The 18,060-nt window shown below is 37.1% G+C and overlaps 1 protein-coding gene across 1 annotated transcript in view; it reads left to right on the forward strand.

The window, feature by feature from the left end:
* Positions 1-9,086, forward strand: part of LOC111863927 (E3 ubiquitin-protein ligase TRIM33) — a 41,421-nt gene extending 32,335 nt beyond the window's left edge. The window contains exons 13-15 of the mRNA XM_023850751.2: positions 1,790-1,982; positions 4,890-5,042; positions 8,415-9,086. Coding sequence (XP_023706519.1) covers positions 1,790-1,982; positions 4,890-5,042; positions 8,415-8,579 — 511 coding nt within the window. The 3' untranslated portion in view covers positions 8,580-9,086. The remainder of the gene's footprint in view (positions 1-1,789; positions 1,983-4,889; positions 5,043-8,414) is intronic.
* The last annotated feature ends 8,974 nt before the right edge of the window (positions 9,087-18,060 follow it).

Here is an 18,060-nt window from a genome sequence, read left to right on the forward strand (position 1 = left end):
TGTATCCGAATCTACTGAACAGTTTTCGTCCAAAAGATCAAGCACTTGTTCGTCAGACAAGTTACGAGAGCAAGATGCCATGGTGAACTAAATAGCTCAGCTAAGGGACGGTCCCAAGGCAGAAAAGAAACAAATGCTGACATAGGCGCCTGGCAACCTCGATCCCTAGGTTCGTAACATCGTACATAAGACACCAGATAATAAGTGGTTGAATAATTTTTCATACCACACTTTTTCCCTTGTTTCCTACTGAAATACATTCTGAGGTTTAGTTTCTGAATTCCCATCAGCATACACAAACCTAGGAATACCTTAATTTCATTCGAAATTGTGGGAACCCACTTTTGAAAGCGTGATTTTATTTGCGTTAGGGGCAAGAAACTGTGCCGCCAGATAAGTTACGTGACCGAGATGCCATTGAGCTCCGCTGTTCATAAATGTTGACACAGGCGTCAGGCAACTTCGACCCCTAGGTTCGTAACATCGTAAATCAGACACAGCTGTTTTGTCGCCAGTAAGCTAAGCCAGTAAAAAAATATAGTAACACAAACACAGATAACAGGAACTCAATGAAAGTTAGCCAACAAATTATCTCTCTGAAAGCAAGTCGGAGTGTGAGTGGGAACAGTTCTTCTGCAAGCAGCAGACACCAGATGCTTTGTCCCAAGCAAAGCGAGTAAAAAAAATACCACACACAAACAGATAGCGAGGAATGAAAGAAGTCACTATTAGCTCATATATACATTCACTGGAAGTACATATATCAGAGCGTAGGCATTAAGAATTCTTAGTGAAAAGTTTGGACGCAACATATGCGGCACGCACGCTTACAGCACGGGTATGAGTGGACGCAGCCGGTGCGTCGCACACGCTTAGGGATTTAAATGGCTTCGCTTAAAGTCACGCTCAAGGGGTTAAAGTTCAGGATTGTTTGGTCATTTCATTATTTTACAATTATGTTGTGACCGCTGAGGTTAACACCAGATGAAGTATAGTAGCATTATGATTGGTAAGCTGGGAGGAAGGATTCTTGGTTTAGTTTAAGAAACATTCCCAGTGCTTAAGAGACTGAGAAAATTGAAAATCTGAGAACTTGCTGTAACAATGAGCTTGATTTTTCTAGCTAAAAACACATCTTTCCTGCCAAAACTGATTGGTTGTCCCCCATAGTCCTGCTGGTAGCTGCCCTGGAGCCATGATACTCCCTACAAACCATCTGTCATCATCGCTTCCCCTTGCACTTCCTCAGGAAGGAATATCCTTGTCAAAACAGTTTTTTTTTTTCACATCTTGTCACCCCTGTGTTAGGCCCCACCTTTTTCTAAAGGTCACCATCTGCCTTTCTTCCTGCTCCTGCATCTCTTCTTCAGCCATGTGGCTTATTTTTCTGCCCCGAAGATTAATTCAACAAGTTCCACGAGAACACGCGTAACTTTTACCACATTACACAGTGTCACATCCAAGATACAGTAATATTCATATTCTCTGCCATGAGAATCTAAGATATCATTAATGAAGAAAATGGTTGTTTTGTTATGCAACTGCTTTATTGTCATGTCTGATTTATTCTGATAGTAACCAAAACATGAACCAACAATGTACCTAAAAATGTATTTCAAAAGTAACTCAGAAGCCAAGGAGCCATACCTAGATTACCATGCATCATTTCTTGTTGTTTTATTTTTGTTATGTTTTCTTCCAACCTTTTCTTTGAGGCCCTGCTCTTTTTATTTTGAAATCTGTTGAATTTGGACAGCATCCTTTAGTGTGCATGACATCTGATTGGCAGGGAAAGTGAAACGTGGCAGTGTCTGCTGTGTACCAACCTTAAGGAAATAATTGATGCTCCTCCCAGCCCAGCGGCAGAACGGAGAGGTCAAGGTTTGAGCCACCGGGATCAGAAGTTGGCAGAGAGAATTGTCCTAGAATTATACTGCCAGTATGAACCAAGTCTGCACTTCAGAGAGACTGTTGGACCGGAGGTATTTTTTATGCTGTGTCATGTGTCATACTATGCTTTACTGCATGATAAATGTCTCCTTTTTGTGGACAGAGATGAAGCATGAACGTTGTCATTGTTGTCTTGACTGACATATCTATGATGCAATTAATATATTGTTATTTTTCAGCATGGCATTACATTTGCTTAGAAATTTTGTAAGAAGCTTTGGCATAATTATATTTTTGCCGAAATTGATATAGTCGTATTTTTCAGCGTGGAAATACATTTATCTAGAAAATTAAAAAGAAACCTGCCCCCTTTTTAACTGCAGAAGACGGTGTTACCAAAAATTATTTATGAAATTCTCTATGGGAAACTAGACAGAGAACTACTGAAAGGTAGTTTTAATCAGGTAGATGCTTCACTACATATGCTTTGTAATATACAGCAAGCAGTTGGTATTAAATATTCTGATCTTACTCAGCATAATGAAGCTCTGGTAAATGAATAAGGCTAATGCAGCATCATGTGAAAGTTCTTGTAATTGTTTTGCATTCGCATATGCAATTTGTTTGCCACAGAGTACAGTACAATTTTTCATATTTGTTTGGATCCATCTCTGGTATACATTTATGAGCAAAGGAACTAATTATTTGATATTGATCATGCTGTAACAGGGTAGCAAAGTTTGTACTGTCATGATTTTGTCGACATCTTTTGTCTTTAAAAATGTATGTCTAGTATAGAAACTATTGCATGTGGTTTTTTCTCTTTACCCTTATCATCCAGACTGTTGATTGAATGTTGTAATGGAGTATTATGTTTTGTCTTCCAACACATAAAAATGCTAATGCTTTTGCTCTGTCCAGCTGTCAATCTTTCCATTCTAAACTGGTGCAGGTGAATTTATATTTAATGTATCATTTATGTATAATGAGAAATCTTTATTGTTGGATATATTTATGTATGTTTGATAATATTTTATCTCCCTTTTATAATAAGTTCAAAGAAAGTAACCCTATTCAAGTACCCTCATTTTATTGTAGCTATTTTAACAAAACTTATGATTCAAAATAATACAGAGTATAACGTGAGATACTGTTAACTCTTTCCTTACCAGTGAACTGGTTGAGCCAATGAAGCAAATCATTGTAGGCCATGTCATGATTCAGTCTGACAGGTGCTTGAAAGATTGTTTTCCTTTGCATGAAATTTGGTATGAGAAGGCCAGACAATATATTAACCTTAATCATCTTAGAATAGGAGATTTAAACTTCCCACTACTACAGCACTGGTGGCCAGATTTTAAATTGAGGAACAATTGTACGCACATTCTAAATAGTGTGATGCCTCACCCACTGGACCTCTGAAGTTGCTATCACATTAGTCGAACACATGGATGATAAATCCATCAGTTAGTTATAGTTGCCACTATGCTTGAAGGTGCAGATAAATGAAGTTTTGTATTTGTCTTACCAAATATAGACAAAACGTAAAAAATTGTTAGACATGTTACATGTATTTCACATGATTCTTGCTCATGCAAGGACCTGCTTTCAAGGTACTTCATCATATTTGTTTTAGGTGCAGAAGGCTGTGAATTCTTAAGTACATGTAGCTAAATGTTATTGATTTTTCAGTGCCAATTTTTCTTAAGGGTAGGAGAGCTAAGAGTCTTGGGGTATGATTTTTCATGGTGATTCTGTAAGAAATATGATCAAAAAGTTCTTGGTTGGAATTTTTTCTACATACTAAATATATTTAGTAGCTTCTCCATGCTTTTCTCTTCCATTGTAACCTGAAACAGTGAGTCTGTTGATTCTGCTGTTGTCGGAACTGGAAGTTTTGTTTTGAACAGGCTTCTTTTAATGCTGGTATCAAATATTTTCCTCTTGAGTGCTAACTTGAATTTTGGAACAGAAAAAGTACACACGGTTGTATCTGGAGAGTGCGGGGGGCAACAGTCATGCCATTTCATGCAATTTTTGGTCAGATATTCCTGCACAAACAAAACAGTAAGCAAGAAGCAAGAGCATTATTATTGTGGAGTAACCAGTCTCTGGTATGACATTTCTTAGGAGGATCTTACTGTACATCTTCCTGTAGATGCTACATAACTATAGGAATGCCAATTCACAGTTTGCCCCTGTGGAACAAACTCTTTGACTCTTAAGTTCCATATTTAAAAAAACATATCAAACACACCCTTTACATTTTAAGTTAAAAAATTACTGAAATGTTTGACAACTGCCTGCTGTTTCCTCTGCAAAAGAAAATTCTAATGTTTTCATTTGTTTTCAAAGCACTGTCACCTAGTAAGAAACTGAACTTGAGCAAACTTTAAGGTCGCAATTTTTTGGGAGGGAGTGTTGGGAAATGCGCTATATACAAATTTGCACCAAATTAGTTGACTCAAGTGGCAGTGCTTTTGACTTATATTCTGGAAATGTCGTGTTCATATCATTGCCAGGATGCCAACTGTACTGACAGGTTTTTTGTAATTTTAGTTCCTCCAAGGAAGTACTAGGAAGGCCACAATCACTTCCTTGCACATCCTTTCCAGTTCATTATTAGCTGTCATCCAGTCATTCAACACTGCATAGTCTGAGTTACTGGCAGCATTGTAGAGAAAAATATAAATAAATAGAACACAACTTTACTTCATGACACATCCTCTGGTTTTCAGACTGTTCCAAAACAATTAATCAGATTATATTCAACCATTGTCCAAGAGAGACAGTCTGTATTAACTATTGTAGTGTCACCTTATAGCCAATCCAGAGATTGATCACATCTTACAACAAAATTATAATATATACTTCAGTCTTAAAAGAATTTAGTTTATGTTATGTTCAGTGTTGTTAGTGATCCAGAAAGGATATGAGAAAGTAATATGTCACTATCTGAATATAGAAAACTAAAATACAGCGTTTTGCCATACTTTTAGGTGAAGGAATACCATGAGAAGATAAAGAAGCCAATGTCATTGGACAAAATCCGGCGGAAGCTGGATGTTAATGATATGTGTCATTACAGCAACTTGCAGGAACTTGTTAGTGATGTCCGTCTCATTTTCAGGAATGCATACACTTTTAACCTGGTAAGTTCCGACACAAGACATTCATATTGGTACATGTTTCCAACATGTGTCATTGTCAGCATCTCTATTAGATGCATGTAAGATCTCTGCAAATGGAAGTACAAGAATCTTGACCTATGAGTATGACATGCTGTCCAGTGAATAGTCACATGACTCTTACAAAGCTGTGCATATATATCATTGCCTTATTTCTCAGAAAGAGCCAAGGTAGTTCAGGGAGCAGGGACTTCAGGCTGTGTAGGATATCAGGTTTTCCCTACAGTGATTATGAAAAGTTCTTTCCCTGGGATGTAACACTGTGCATTGGTTGACTTTCAATGTACTACACAGCATTACATGGTGCATTCAAGTTCTAAGGTCTCCAATTTTTTTTTTCTCACACATTAATCATACAAAAAAATTGAAACTTCTGTCACTTTTCAACGTAATCTTCCTGCAGCCATACGCATTTTTCACAACCTTGACGCCATGATTCCATGGCCGCTGTGAACGCTTCTGTAGGAGTCTGTTTTGACCACTGGAAAATTGCTGATGCAGTGGCGGCATGACTGGTGAATGTGCGACCACGGAGAGTGTCTTTCATCGTTGGGAAAAGCCAAAAATCGCTAGGAGCCAGGTCAGGTGAGTAGGGAGCATGAGAAACCACTTCAAGGTTGTTCTCACAAAGAAACTGCTGTATCGTGTACGTCCGATGCGCTGGTGCATTGTCCTGGTGAAAGAGCACACGTGCAGCCTTTTCCGGCTGTTTTTCTCGCAGTGCTGGAAGGAGCTTGTTCTTCAAAACATCTTGGCAGGATGCACCTGTCACCGTAGTGCCCTTTGGAACGCAATGAGTAAGGATTACGCCATCGCTATCCCAAAACATGGCCACCATCATTTTTTCATCACCGGCGCTTATCCAAAATTTTTTTGGTGACGGTGAGTCTGTGTGCTTCCATTGAGCTGACTGGCACTTCGTTTCAGGATTGAAAAGCAGCATCCATATCTCATCCATTGTCACAATCGATGAAAAGAAAGTCCCATTCATGCCTTCATCATGTGTCAACATCACCTGGCAAGTTGCCATGCGCGCAGGCTTGTGGTCGTCCGCCAGCATTTGTGGCACCCACCTGGAGGGCACTTCCTGCATTCGCAGGTCTTCATGCAGGATTGTGTGCACAGATCCCACGGAAATGCCAACTTTTGAGGTGATGTTTTCCGCACTCAATCGGCAATCCTCCAAAACAACTTTCTCAACTCGCTCAACCATGTTGTCAGACCGGCTGGTGTGAGGCCGAGATTGTTTTGTTTTGTTGTCACACGACGTTCGCCCTTCTTCGAACTGTCGCACACACGAACGCACATTTTTCACATTCATGACACCATCACCACTTGTCTCACTCAACTGGCGATGAATTTCAGTGGGTGTCGCACCACGCAAGTGGAGAAAATGAATGATTACTCACTGTTCTTGTATCGAAAACGTCGCCATTTTAGGTATCAAAAACACTCCTCACTCTTGCTACCACCACTAGAGTTCTGTGTGCCGTACAGTGCTGCCGTCTCTGTCACGCATTCACAAAGAGTGCACACGAATTTAAAACTAACCCGCATGTGTGTAGTTGCTCCTAGTCCTGAGAAAAAAAAATTGGAGACCTTAGAATTTGAACGCCCCTCATATATCTTCAGACTTCTGGCTGCTTGACTGTGATTCAGTTCCTATCATGGGCAGAGATTTTTCACTTTCCTGCTATCATGAAAGTGGGAAAAGAAGTCTCGTTTTGGTGTAAGGACTATGCAGTAGGTAGTAAAGTAAAGTAAAGTAAAGTAAAGTAAAGCTATCCCTGTAACAGGCCATGAAGGCCCATAGGGTTGTGAGACGTTGAGGGTCCTGCATTATCTAGACGTTCGGCTCAAAGATGGCAGTAAGGTTGTCAGCCTTACGCGCCAGCCGTGCTTTACTCCCCAGGAAAATTATTTAATTAATTCCTGGTACTCATTTCTGTTAGAGGCTAAATTGGCCAAGGGCCATAGTGCAGCTGAAAGGATTAGGTCAATTGGAAGAAAATCCAGTGACCCCATCGGGACTTGAACTTGCTACCTTCCAGCTTGTAGCATAGTGCCTCAACCAACTATGCTACCGCGTGCTTTCAATATAAAACCAGTAGGGATGTAAATGCCGACTTACGTGATTGTGACAGTTATTAATATCATTTTACAGAACTTCGTAGTTGTGTTATCAGAAATAAGATTATAGTGCAATGTTAATAAGAAGCTTTTGCTTACAATGAAAGGCATTTTATGTTTAATTGAATTCATTCAATTTTCAGTATTTTGTATTTTACCCAGCTGAGTATCAGGTCCATCCATTTTGTTGTATCACACCAGTTGAGAAACATTGATTTAGGGTACTTGCCTGTCGGGCATACCACAGCTAATCTGCACATCAGGTCATCAAGGATATAATAATATGAGGAAGAGTCAGTAAATAGGTCACAGATGGATATAAAACATAAAATGTGTGATATTTGAAACTGGAAAAACATTTGTTTCTCGACATATCCTCTGCCAACATCAATATACTTGACCCATCGCTTTCCCAGTGTGTTGAAACCTGCAGCATAGAAGTCTTTTGTCTCAGCTACTTCCTCGCCTCCATTTCAGCCTCTTTCTCATCAGCGAACCGTTGTCCACCAAGGTGATTATTAGCGGACCAAACAGATGGAGGTCAAGAGGGGCCAAGTCCGGGCAGTAAGGCGGCTGTTCAAGAAGTTCCCACTATAGTTCTTGAATTCTCTCCTGGGTTGCTCAGACTATATGGGGCTGGCATTGCTGTTGGCATGAATGTTTTCTGCAAATTGCAAACTGAATCTATATCAGAACTTTGTAGTATGATGCATAATTCATATTTTCACCACACTACTAAAAATGGGCTAATAGTACTCTCTGAGAATATCCAAACACTGTAAGTGAACTGGGATGTTTCCGTTGCAATGAAGCATGCTTTGATTTGGGTTGGTAGTGTTGCACCCATTATTCATCCCCAGTAACAATTCTGTTAAGCATATCTTCCCCTTCATCTGCCATTTTGACTACTGAAACCAGCCTCTGACCACACGCATGCAACTGCTACCTAGACTGTCTTGAAGCTGGACTGTGCTACTACCTAGTGATATACATAAAAGACCTGTTAGATCCCTTACAGCTGTTTTACTTCCATTTGTGACTTGTTAACTGACTGTCTCTCATATGTGATAATGGAAATATTTATCTAACATGAATTCACCTCGTAACTCTGCAGAGATTGTTGATTTGTGTCACTGTTAAAGTTTCAAGTTTGATATGCACGGCACGATTGTGGAACTGTTTCAAATATTACTGTGTCACTTACAGAAAGAGAGTCAGATTTATCAGGATGCTAGAACACTTGAAGAATTCTTTGAACATCTGTTAGAGAAATGGCTGCCAGGCTATGCATATGACTCTGCATTACCTTCAGACGATGAATCTGACTCACCTCCCCAGAAGAAGTTTCGTCGAATTGTCTTGCCTGAATGACGTGAATTGTGTGCTCCCAGCGGCAGTGGTGTGGGAGCATCACAGCATAATGAAAGCATCAACAATACTGAAACTCTTGGAGAGAAACAAAAAAGTGGGCAATAAGCTAAGTAGGTAGAACCTTCAGTGAGTACGAGAGAACTCTTGGTGTATAAGTAAAGAACGAAACTGAAATCCCTTCATATCATAGCATACACATACACGCAGACACATTACTAGCATGCTCTTTCTACAGAAATCTCATGATATATTAATGTGTTTGTGTCCCTGTTTGTCTTCCTCTGGCAGGCCCCTACAGTCTGATGTAATGTTATTTTACATAGAATTTCATAGACATGTAAGAAAGAGACATTAATATGTTATGTTGTATAGTACCTGTGTTTTGAGGCTTTTTACCAGGGCTGTTGAAAATTGTTTGATCTAGGACTCCAGCTGTGCTTTTTTATATTTTGGCCAGTACACACTTGTACAACCTAGCAGTAACTTAGTGAAGGATGAGAATGGTGATCTGCTTGCAGATTCACACAACATTTTGAATAGGTGGAAGAACTACTTCTCTCAGTTATTGAATGTGTATAGGGTCAGTGATGTTAGGCAGATAGAAATGCACACAGCTGAGCCATTAATACGTGATCCCAGCCCTTCTGCAGATGAAATTGCTATTGCAAAATTGAAAAGTTATAAATCGCCAGGTAGTGATCAAATTCTGGCAGAACTTGTTCAAGCAGGAGGTGAAATATTACGTTCTAAGATCCATAAGCTAATTACATCTATCTGACATAAGGAAAAATTGCCTTATCAGTGGAAGGAGTCTATTATTGTACCAGTTCACAAGAAGGGTGATAAATCTGACTGTAGTAATTACTGGGGGATGTCACTGCTATCAACTTTGTACAATTTTTTTTTTCCAATATCCTTCTCTCAAGGTTAAGTCCATATATAGATGAAATTATTTGGGATCATCAGTGTGGGTTTTGACGTAACAGATCAACTACAGATCAGATCTTTTGCATTCATCAGATATTGGAGAAAAATGGGAGTACAATGAGACAGTACATCAGCTATTCATAGACTTCAAGAATGCCTATGATTCAGTTAGGAGGGAAGTACTGTACAATATTCTGATAGAGTTTGGGATACCCATGAAACTAGTTAGGTTGATTAAAATGTGTTTAAACGAAACGTATAGTAAAGTCCGTGTAGGTAAATATTTGTCTAATAAATTTTGTATCCAGAATGGTCTAAAACAAGGAGATGCTTTATTGCCACTCCTTTTCAACTTAGCTTTAGAATATGTCATTAGGAAAGTCCAGGGAAATAAGGTGGGACTGAAATTAAATGGGACACATCAGCTGTTGGCCTATGCCGATGATATGAATCTACTGGGTGATAATGTAGATACCATAAAGAAAAACACACAAACTTTAATTGATGCAAGTAAAGAGGTTGGTCTAGAAGTAAACACAGAGAAAACTAAGTATATATTGCTGTGTCGTCACCAGAATGCAGGGCAAAATCATGACATAAAGATAGGAAACAGATGTTTTGAAAATGTGGCAAAGTTCACATATTTGGGAATGAGGATAACAAATCAAATCCTGATTGATAAGGAAATTAGGAGGAGAGTGAACTCAGATAATGCTTGCTGCCATTTGGTCCAAAACCTTATGTCTTCTTGTCTGCTATCCAAAAACATAAAATTAGAATATACAAAACTATAATTTTTCCTGTGGTTCTGTATGGATGTGAAACTTGGTCTCTGACATTAAGGGAGAAACACAGACCTAAGGTGTTGAGAATATTTGGACTGAAGAGGGATGAAGTGACAGGAGGTTGGAGAAAACTGCATAATAAGGAGCTTCATAACTTGTACTGTTCTCCAAGTTTAAATAGAATGATCAAGTCAGGGAGGATGAGGTGGGCAGGTCATGTAGCACAAATGGGGGAGACGAGGAATGTGTATAGGATATTGGTGGGAAAGCCAGGAGGAAAGAGACCACAGGGAAGACCAAGGCGTAGGTGGGTGGACAATATTAAAATTGATCTTAGAGAGATAGGATGGGATGGTATGGATTGAATTCATCTGGCTCAGGATAGGGACCAGTGGAGGGCTGTTGTGATCACGGTAATGAACTTTTGGGTTCCATAAAACACTGGGAAATTCTTAAGCAGCTGCAGAATTGGCGGCTCCTCCAGAAGGGCTCAGCTCCATGAGTAAGTAAGTAATTACACACTTCTACACATACCAGCAAACAGATGCTTTGCACACCAGTAACATAACTAAAGTTGTATGTTTGCAATGCAAATTTGAACATAGAGTACTGGCAAATGTTCTTAGAAAAACAGGCACTGGAGACCAGTGACAATGTTCCAAGTTCATATGAAGACACTGTTTTCTTCTGTATATGATCTATATAAAAAATAAACTAACATCATTATTTGCCTAAATTTGTACTATTTTGGTAAATGTCATATTTTAAAGGATTATTTCAATGCTGTGTTTGTAGAGAAACAGAATGACTGTATCTTGATTTGGGGTTCTCACATTGGTGAGTATCAACATTACAGTCTTCTAGAATGTGTTGCCATGTGGATTAGTAAATACATACAGATGTACCTTACAGACAAATTTAATTTTACCTCACCAATTATTCAGGATAAAGCAAAACATGAAAAATATTTTCCCTAATTAATACTAGCATTTCAATATTTTTAATAGAGCCAGGTGGACCACATATGCCATAACAATAATGTAATGCACATATAATGAGGGTCAATTAGGTGTTCCAGAGTCAGTGCTTTATCCAGCAAGGTACATACACAAATAGAAAAAATTACTACTGTATATCAGTTTAGTTCATTCTTTAGAACTAGTTTCATATTATATTTAACTCATAAGTATATTGAGGATATTTATATAGGATGGGATGGTATTGATTGGATTGATCTGGCTCAGGATAGGGACCAGTGGAGGGCTCTTGTGAACATGGTAATGAACCTTTGGGTTCCATAAAATGCTGAGAAATTCTTGAGTAGCTGCAGAATTGGCGGCTCCTCCAGAAGGGCTCAGCTCCATGACTGAGTAAGTAAGTAAGTAAGTAAATATATTGAGGGATGTCACGGTCATGCAGGACATTTTATTTTTTTAGTGTCATCCACTTTCGGGGCTTTGTCCATCATCCAATATTATAAATCGGAGCACAATGTTTTGGGAGGCTCATCTGCTCTCATCCTCAGGTGACGACAGTACACATTCAGTGGGTCCATTACATCATCATCTTAATAACCCTTTAGAATTAATTTTTTCTCATCTTGGGCACATTATTCGGTTCTACATGCATCCTAGAAATTCTTGCACTTGGGAATATGGGAGTCAGAATTTGATTACAATTCATTCTACACGCAGTGGACTGACATTATCAGATATACAAAAAACTGTGCAGTTTATTTCGAAGGATGATATAGATGAACAGCGATACAGATCTGAATGAATCTCACATAAATTGTGTAGACCATATCAAAATATTCATACAGAAATATTTGTTAAGTTCAGCAGATTTGTTACATCCAAAACAATTTTCCATTCTGAGTGCCAAAAATAGGCATTTTGTGTATAATTCAATCATATTCTTTATCAATGTTGAATATGACCCCCTTTTTCTCAGATTACAGCTTAAACTTATCTTTACCATTGCTTGATGGCACATTACATGTTGTGATATCAGAAGTCATGCATCTGAAATTCTTTGATGCAATAACTTCAGAGATTCGAATAATGTGATAATCTAACAGATTCAGTGTGGGGAGTCTGATCATTGTATTGTGTTTATTACACGTTCCAGCACCTCCATACAAGGCTGAAGCAATTGGATACAGAACCTGTCACACCACAAGCTTGCTAAATCAGCAAGTAGTCAGCAGAACAATGCACATAAATCCACAACAATAAATCGGGCATATGAAACCCTACACATCACTGCAACTATATAACCTACCATATGTATATAAAAGTGGAACATATACATGACAATAGATCAAATAATGGGTCACAGCCACAGCTAAACAAGAAACTATCCCTAATTAAAATGTTCATCTAAAGTGCAATAGGATCTAGTAGGCCGTGCCATAGCTCAAGCGATTAGTCTCTGATATCCCACCGTGGTGGCCCAGGTTCAATCCCGGGTCTCGCCAAGTGGGATTTGAGGTGGACAAAGTGGCGCTGGGGCAGGTTTTCTCAGAATATTTCGGTTTTCCCTGCCATCTTCATTCCACCAAATTCTGCATCATCATAACAAGCCGGGGCAGGCTACAATGGGCCAATCAGTGGCTGCCGTGCCAAGTGGACCCAGTTGGACTCCCCCCCCCCTCACTAAGCGAATAAAAAAAATAGAAAATAGGATTTAGCATGTAAAAAAGCACTTAAAGCTGCTCTAAATTGCTTAATATTATGGATTAACTCTTTTATATTTAAAGGAAGATGATTAAAAAGTTTTATACCAAAATAGTATGGTCATCTCTGGTTAGTCGTCAAATTTGTCTGAGGGAGATAAAGATCAAAATTATACCTAGAATTGAGGCCATGAATTTGTGATGTCATGTGATATAAACCCATATTATTCACAACAAACTTCAATAGAGAAAATATATATTGGGACTGCAATGGAAAAATTCTCCAATCCCTAAATGCATTTATTAATCTGACAAATTCAACTGCAGGGTCTAGTAGATTTTATTATGCAAACAAGAGGCATATTCCAGATTGCAGACATAACAAGAAAACGGACTAATGAACATGAAAACAAGCTGCTGCAATAAAACACCTGGGATAAACATACAATTCTAAACAAGTGGACAACACCCCTTGTGAGGTGGAATTGAATTCACCAAAGTAATGAAAATTTAATAGAAAATTTTATTTTATTAAGTGGACTATAAAGCATGTGATTTCAACGCATATTAATGCAGTGTAGCATTTTTAATATATTAAGACACCTGAAGATGGCCATCTAGGGCTGAAACATGTTGTGTTAAATGTTAAAAGTTGTGAATAAACAATTGTTGCAGTCCTGACGGACTGTGAATACATAGATGTTTAATGAAACATTTGCAAAAGGATGCTGAAATACAGAATAAAAACTAAGAGCCCCAATCAATACCGGCATTTCAATATTTTAATACAGCAGAACATGCTATAAATTTGTAATATTTAATTTTTAATTATTCAATTCTGGCAGTGTCATCAATTATATTTTTACACACATTTATTAACACAAAACTGTGCAGTCTGCGTTTTATGGAGTTTAAGCACATAAAAGTGATGCTGATACTTGCACAGCCACATTCTCCTATTATGGCAGAAATTTGTAAATTTGGATTGCTTTCTTCAACTCTGAAATATGACTGAGACAGAGAGGCACTAGTTTCCACTCATGTCTGAAAGTTTCTCTATGCTACAAATTAAATCTGGCAAGATAAACATTCAGTTTTCTATATCTGTCTTGGCCTTTATGCTCAAGTGCCCTGTCCCATTTCACTTCTGCATTCATCTGACATGCAAGGATATTTATTCTTTTTTAGCTTTCTCTCTTATTTATTTGAATTTTGTTATTTCAAAGTTACAATATTTCAGTAAGATGCTGTGGTATTGTTAGGAACCCCTAGCCGATATTAGTCTACTGTAACTACTATAACAGTACTTCTCTAACAAGTTATACCAGGGCTGTAGAAATGCAAGAAATCTGTACCTTCTGGCTTAAAGCAGTTATGATGGCACTGACTGAAACAGAACCAAGCACCGCATAAATTTACATTCATGATAAATATTAAAAGCATGTAACTGTTGTTGATACTTTGTGTGCAAATGTGATGCTTCTTTGTTAAAATTATCAGAAAGGGAACAGCCATAACTGCAAATTTGAAGACAACCTACTCAACTGCAATCTGTGAAGATACTCATTTTCAGCAAACGTATTTTTACCATCAAATAAAACTTACTGTCACCTGCAACTTAACCTTTCAACATAAAGTGGATTGGTACACCACAGATAATCATGAAAACACTTCCCAACAACCCTGCCAAGTATAACCACAGGCCAGCCAGTAACCAGTTTTCTTACATTCATTCATTCATTTATTGTATATTCCATAAATCCATATACATAGATATAGAACCAGTCACATAGTTAATATAGCACAATACAATTATAAATATATATGTACAGCTTATAATCATTATAATAGATAAAAAAACGTGTTAAATTTACAGTCTTACATCACTGTACATAAAATTAAGCAATATTAAAATTGTTTATGTTATTATCCTTATTTCTAGGCAAATTTGTTACTAAAGAATTCATCACATGTATAAAAAGAGTTTTGCAATAAAAATGTTGTCAACTGAATTTTAAAATTTTTCAAGTCATTAGACATAGATTTGATTTTTGTGGCAAATGATTAAAGATCTTTACCCCCATGTAACATATTCCTTTTTGGAATTGTGTTAGACTAGTTTGCGGATAATGCAGATCACAGATAGATCTGGTACTACAATTATGCATTTGTGAGTTGAATGTGAATAATTCCTTATTTACTGTAACAAACAGGGAAATCGACAATATATATTGAGCTTGTAGGGGGAGGATATGCAATTCTTGAAACAAACTACGACATGATGTTCTCTTTGTTGTATTTGTTATAATCCTAATTATTCTTTTCTGCATCCTAAACACATATAAGGATAACTATGAAGACAATTTTTAATTTACAATTAGTGGAGGAAAATGAAATAATTTTGAGATCATGTCTATACTTACGTTGTGGTTTTATAAAATTTACAGTACTTAATGATTATGGTGTTCTAGGACATGAAGCTCTCAATCTATTTTGAAGATGGGCAGAGCAAGTTCCCCAGAAAGAACTGTATGTATTTACTAATCCACATGGCAACACATTCTAGAAGACTGTAATGTTGATACTCACCAATGTGAGAACCCCAAATCAAGATACAGTCATTCTGTTTCTCTACAAACAGCAGTGAAATAATCATTTAAAATATCACATTTACAAAAATAATATAAATTTAGATAAATAATGATGTTAGTTTATTTCTTTATATAGTTCATATACAGAAGAGAACAGTGGTCAGTACACACTTGTACACATACCAGCAAACAGTTGCTTTGCACACCGGTAACATGAATAAAGTTTATGTTTGAAATGCATTATATGTATTGACTCTGAGATTAAACTTAAACATGAGAGTACTGGCAAACATTTTTAGAAAAGCAGGCACTGGAGACTCTTTAAATCTTGGGTGATTAATAGTTCTACACATCATACTTGTATATAAATACATTTTACACCTGTAGGATATTGTAATACCTTTTGTAATCCATTGATTAGGATAGGCATTATTTTTTACATATTGCATTAAAAAGCATGTTTAAAAAATAATTAAAAAGGTGTTAAAAATAAGTTAAAACTTACATTAACATCCATATTAGGCAGCACCATAGCTCAAGTGGTTAGTCACTGGCTTCCAACCGCAGCAGCCCAGGTTCAAACCCAGGTCTGGTCAAGTAGGATTTCTGATGGACAAAGTGGTGCTAGGGTAGGTTTTCTCTGAGTACTTCGGTTTCTACCTGCCAATCTTCACTCCACCACACCCTCCATCATCATAATCACCCGGGGCAGGTACAATAGGCCAATCAGTGGTCGCCATGCCGAGTGGACCCAACTGGACTCCACTCCCCACTATGCGAATTAATTAATGAACATCTGTATTACTGAAAATATTGTCCCAGGTTTTATTTTGCAGCATATCATTAAAAGTTTTGATACTAAGCTCTGTCATAATTCTTCTTTTAACAAATTATTCATTTTCCTTTGACAACTGAAAACATTATATACAATCAAATACTGGACATCGTAATCAGAAAGTCCATTGATTACGGGGAACACTTGAAATGTGTTTAATCTCCTGTAATCCAAAAAATTGTAGTACTAGAATCGTTAGTTATCCAGGTAGGGAAATCAACAACCCAAAACATGTTATACATTACAAAAAGTTAAATAATCTGGTGAACTTTACCTGAATTTTCTAAGAAAGTTACATTCAAATCACCACATGTCTGTTATTTCAAATTTAGCCTTATATGTAAACTTTAAAATTAATTCAAGTTGCTTAATAAATTCTTCAACATTTCCATGGAGAGATCTATAAATATGTAATATTATAATGAAATTATTGCCGATTTTCATCTGGGCTGCACAAGCCTCAGTAACCTTTTCTATGCAATATTGAGTTATATCAATTGGATTACAGTCCATATCCAGTTTACAGTAAATGCATATCCCTCCTCCTCTATTGAGTAAATGTGAAAATTTATAGGTTAAACTTTAATTGTCTGGTTCAATCATTAAAAGTTTCTGTTCTCTTAATTAATGTTGTTATACAAATTACATGCGGACTTAGGTGGTGACTAAGTAACATATTAGTCAATTCATCAAATTTATGTTGAAGGCTCCTGATATTTTGAGGAAATATATGTAGTGAGTTACACATTGTATACTCGTATTTAGAATTTAATATTTGTGTTAGATCCCAGATACTATGCAAAGACTTTGAATTCTTGATATTTTGAGGCGTTACCATAAAAAATCATCACTTCTGTTTGCTGGTTGTCTCCTGACTCGCTTACTTAATGACAAGGAAGACATCCTTCAATACTGTTCCCCTTCATCCACAGATAAGGTTACCTGAACTTCTGAACTAATACTGTCCTTACTTTCACACTTCGTTTTATCCTTCGTCTATGTCTTCTTCCAATTTAAAGGTATAACAGTCTGTTCATTTTTATTTGATTTTGTTTCTGTAAAAGTAACTAACTGCTTAGCTACATATTCCTGACCTTTTGAATTAAAGTGCAAACCTTGTCTAGTATGATATTTTCTGTCACAATTAATCTCAGTATGGTGCGCGTGGTCAAACAATTTCCAATGCTTACCTATCTTTCTATTAAAATTTATAATTGTTGTATTCACACAAGATTGATCTTCCAAGTCTCTTCTTTTGGGTGGACTCGAGACAATTACATTAGTATTTAGGTTCATTTGTACATGTTTCCAAATATATGAAAGACCTTTTTGAGTTTCATTTCTACTTCTTTTGTACCACCCCAGATTATTAAGAACTTCTTTTTAGTTAAATTCATGGATTCTTTCATATTATACTGTAATATAACTTTCAAATCTGCACCTGATTTCACTATTCCTTGGGCTACATAATTATTCTCTAGGTTATGTTACATTTCCGTTGCCATTCCTTTAGTGTGACTATCACCCACTATTAGAATTCTCTTCTTTGACGTCCTTTCCACTACTACAGCTTTATCACATTTTTCAATTTTTTGTTCATGCATTTTGAGTCTTCCTACAGATTCACCTTATTGAGAGGTTGGAAATAATTATTTGATACTGGTAT

The sequence above is a fragment of the Cryptotermes secundus genome, unplaced genomic scaffold, assembly GCF_002891405.2.
Source record: "Cryptotermes secundus unplaced genomic scaffold, Csec_1.0 scaffold171, whole genome shotgun sequence".
Classification (NCBI taxonomy): Eukaryota; Metazoa; Arthropoda; class Insecta; order Blattodea; family Kalotermitidae; genus Cryptotermes; species Cryptotermes secundus.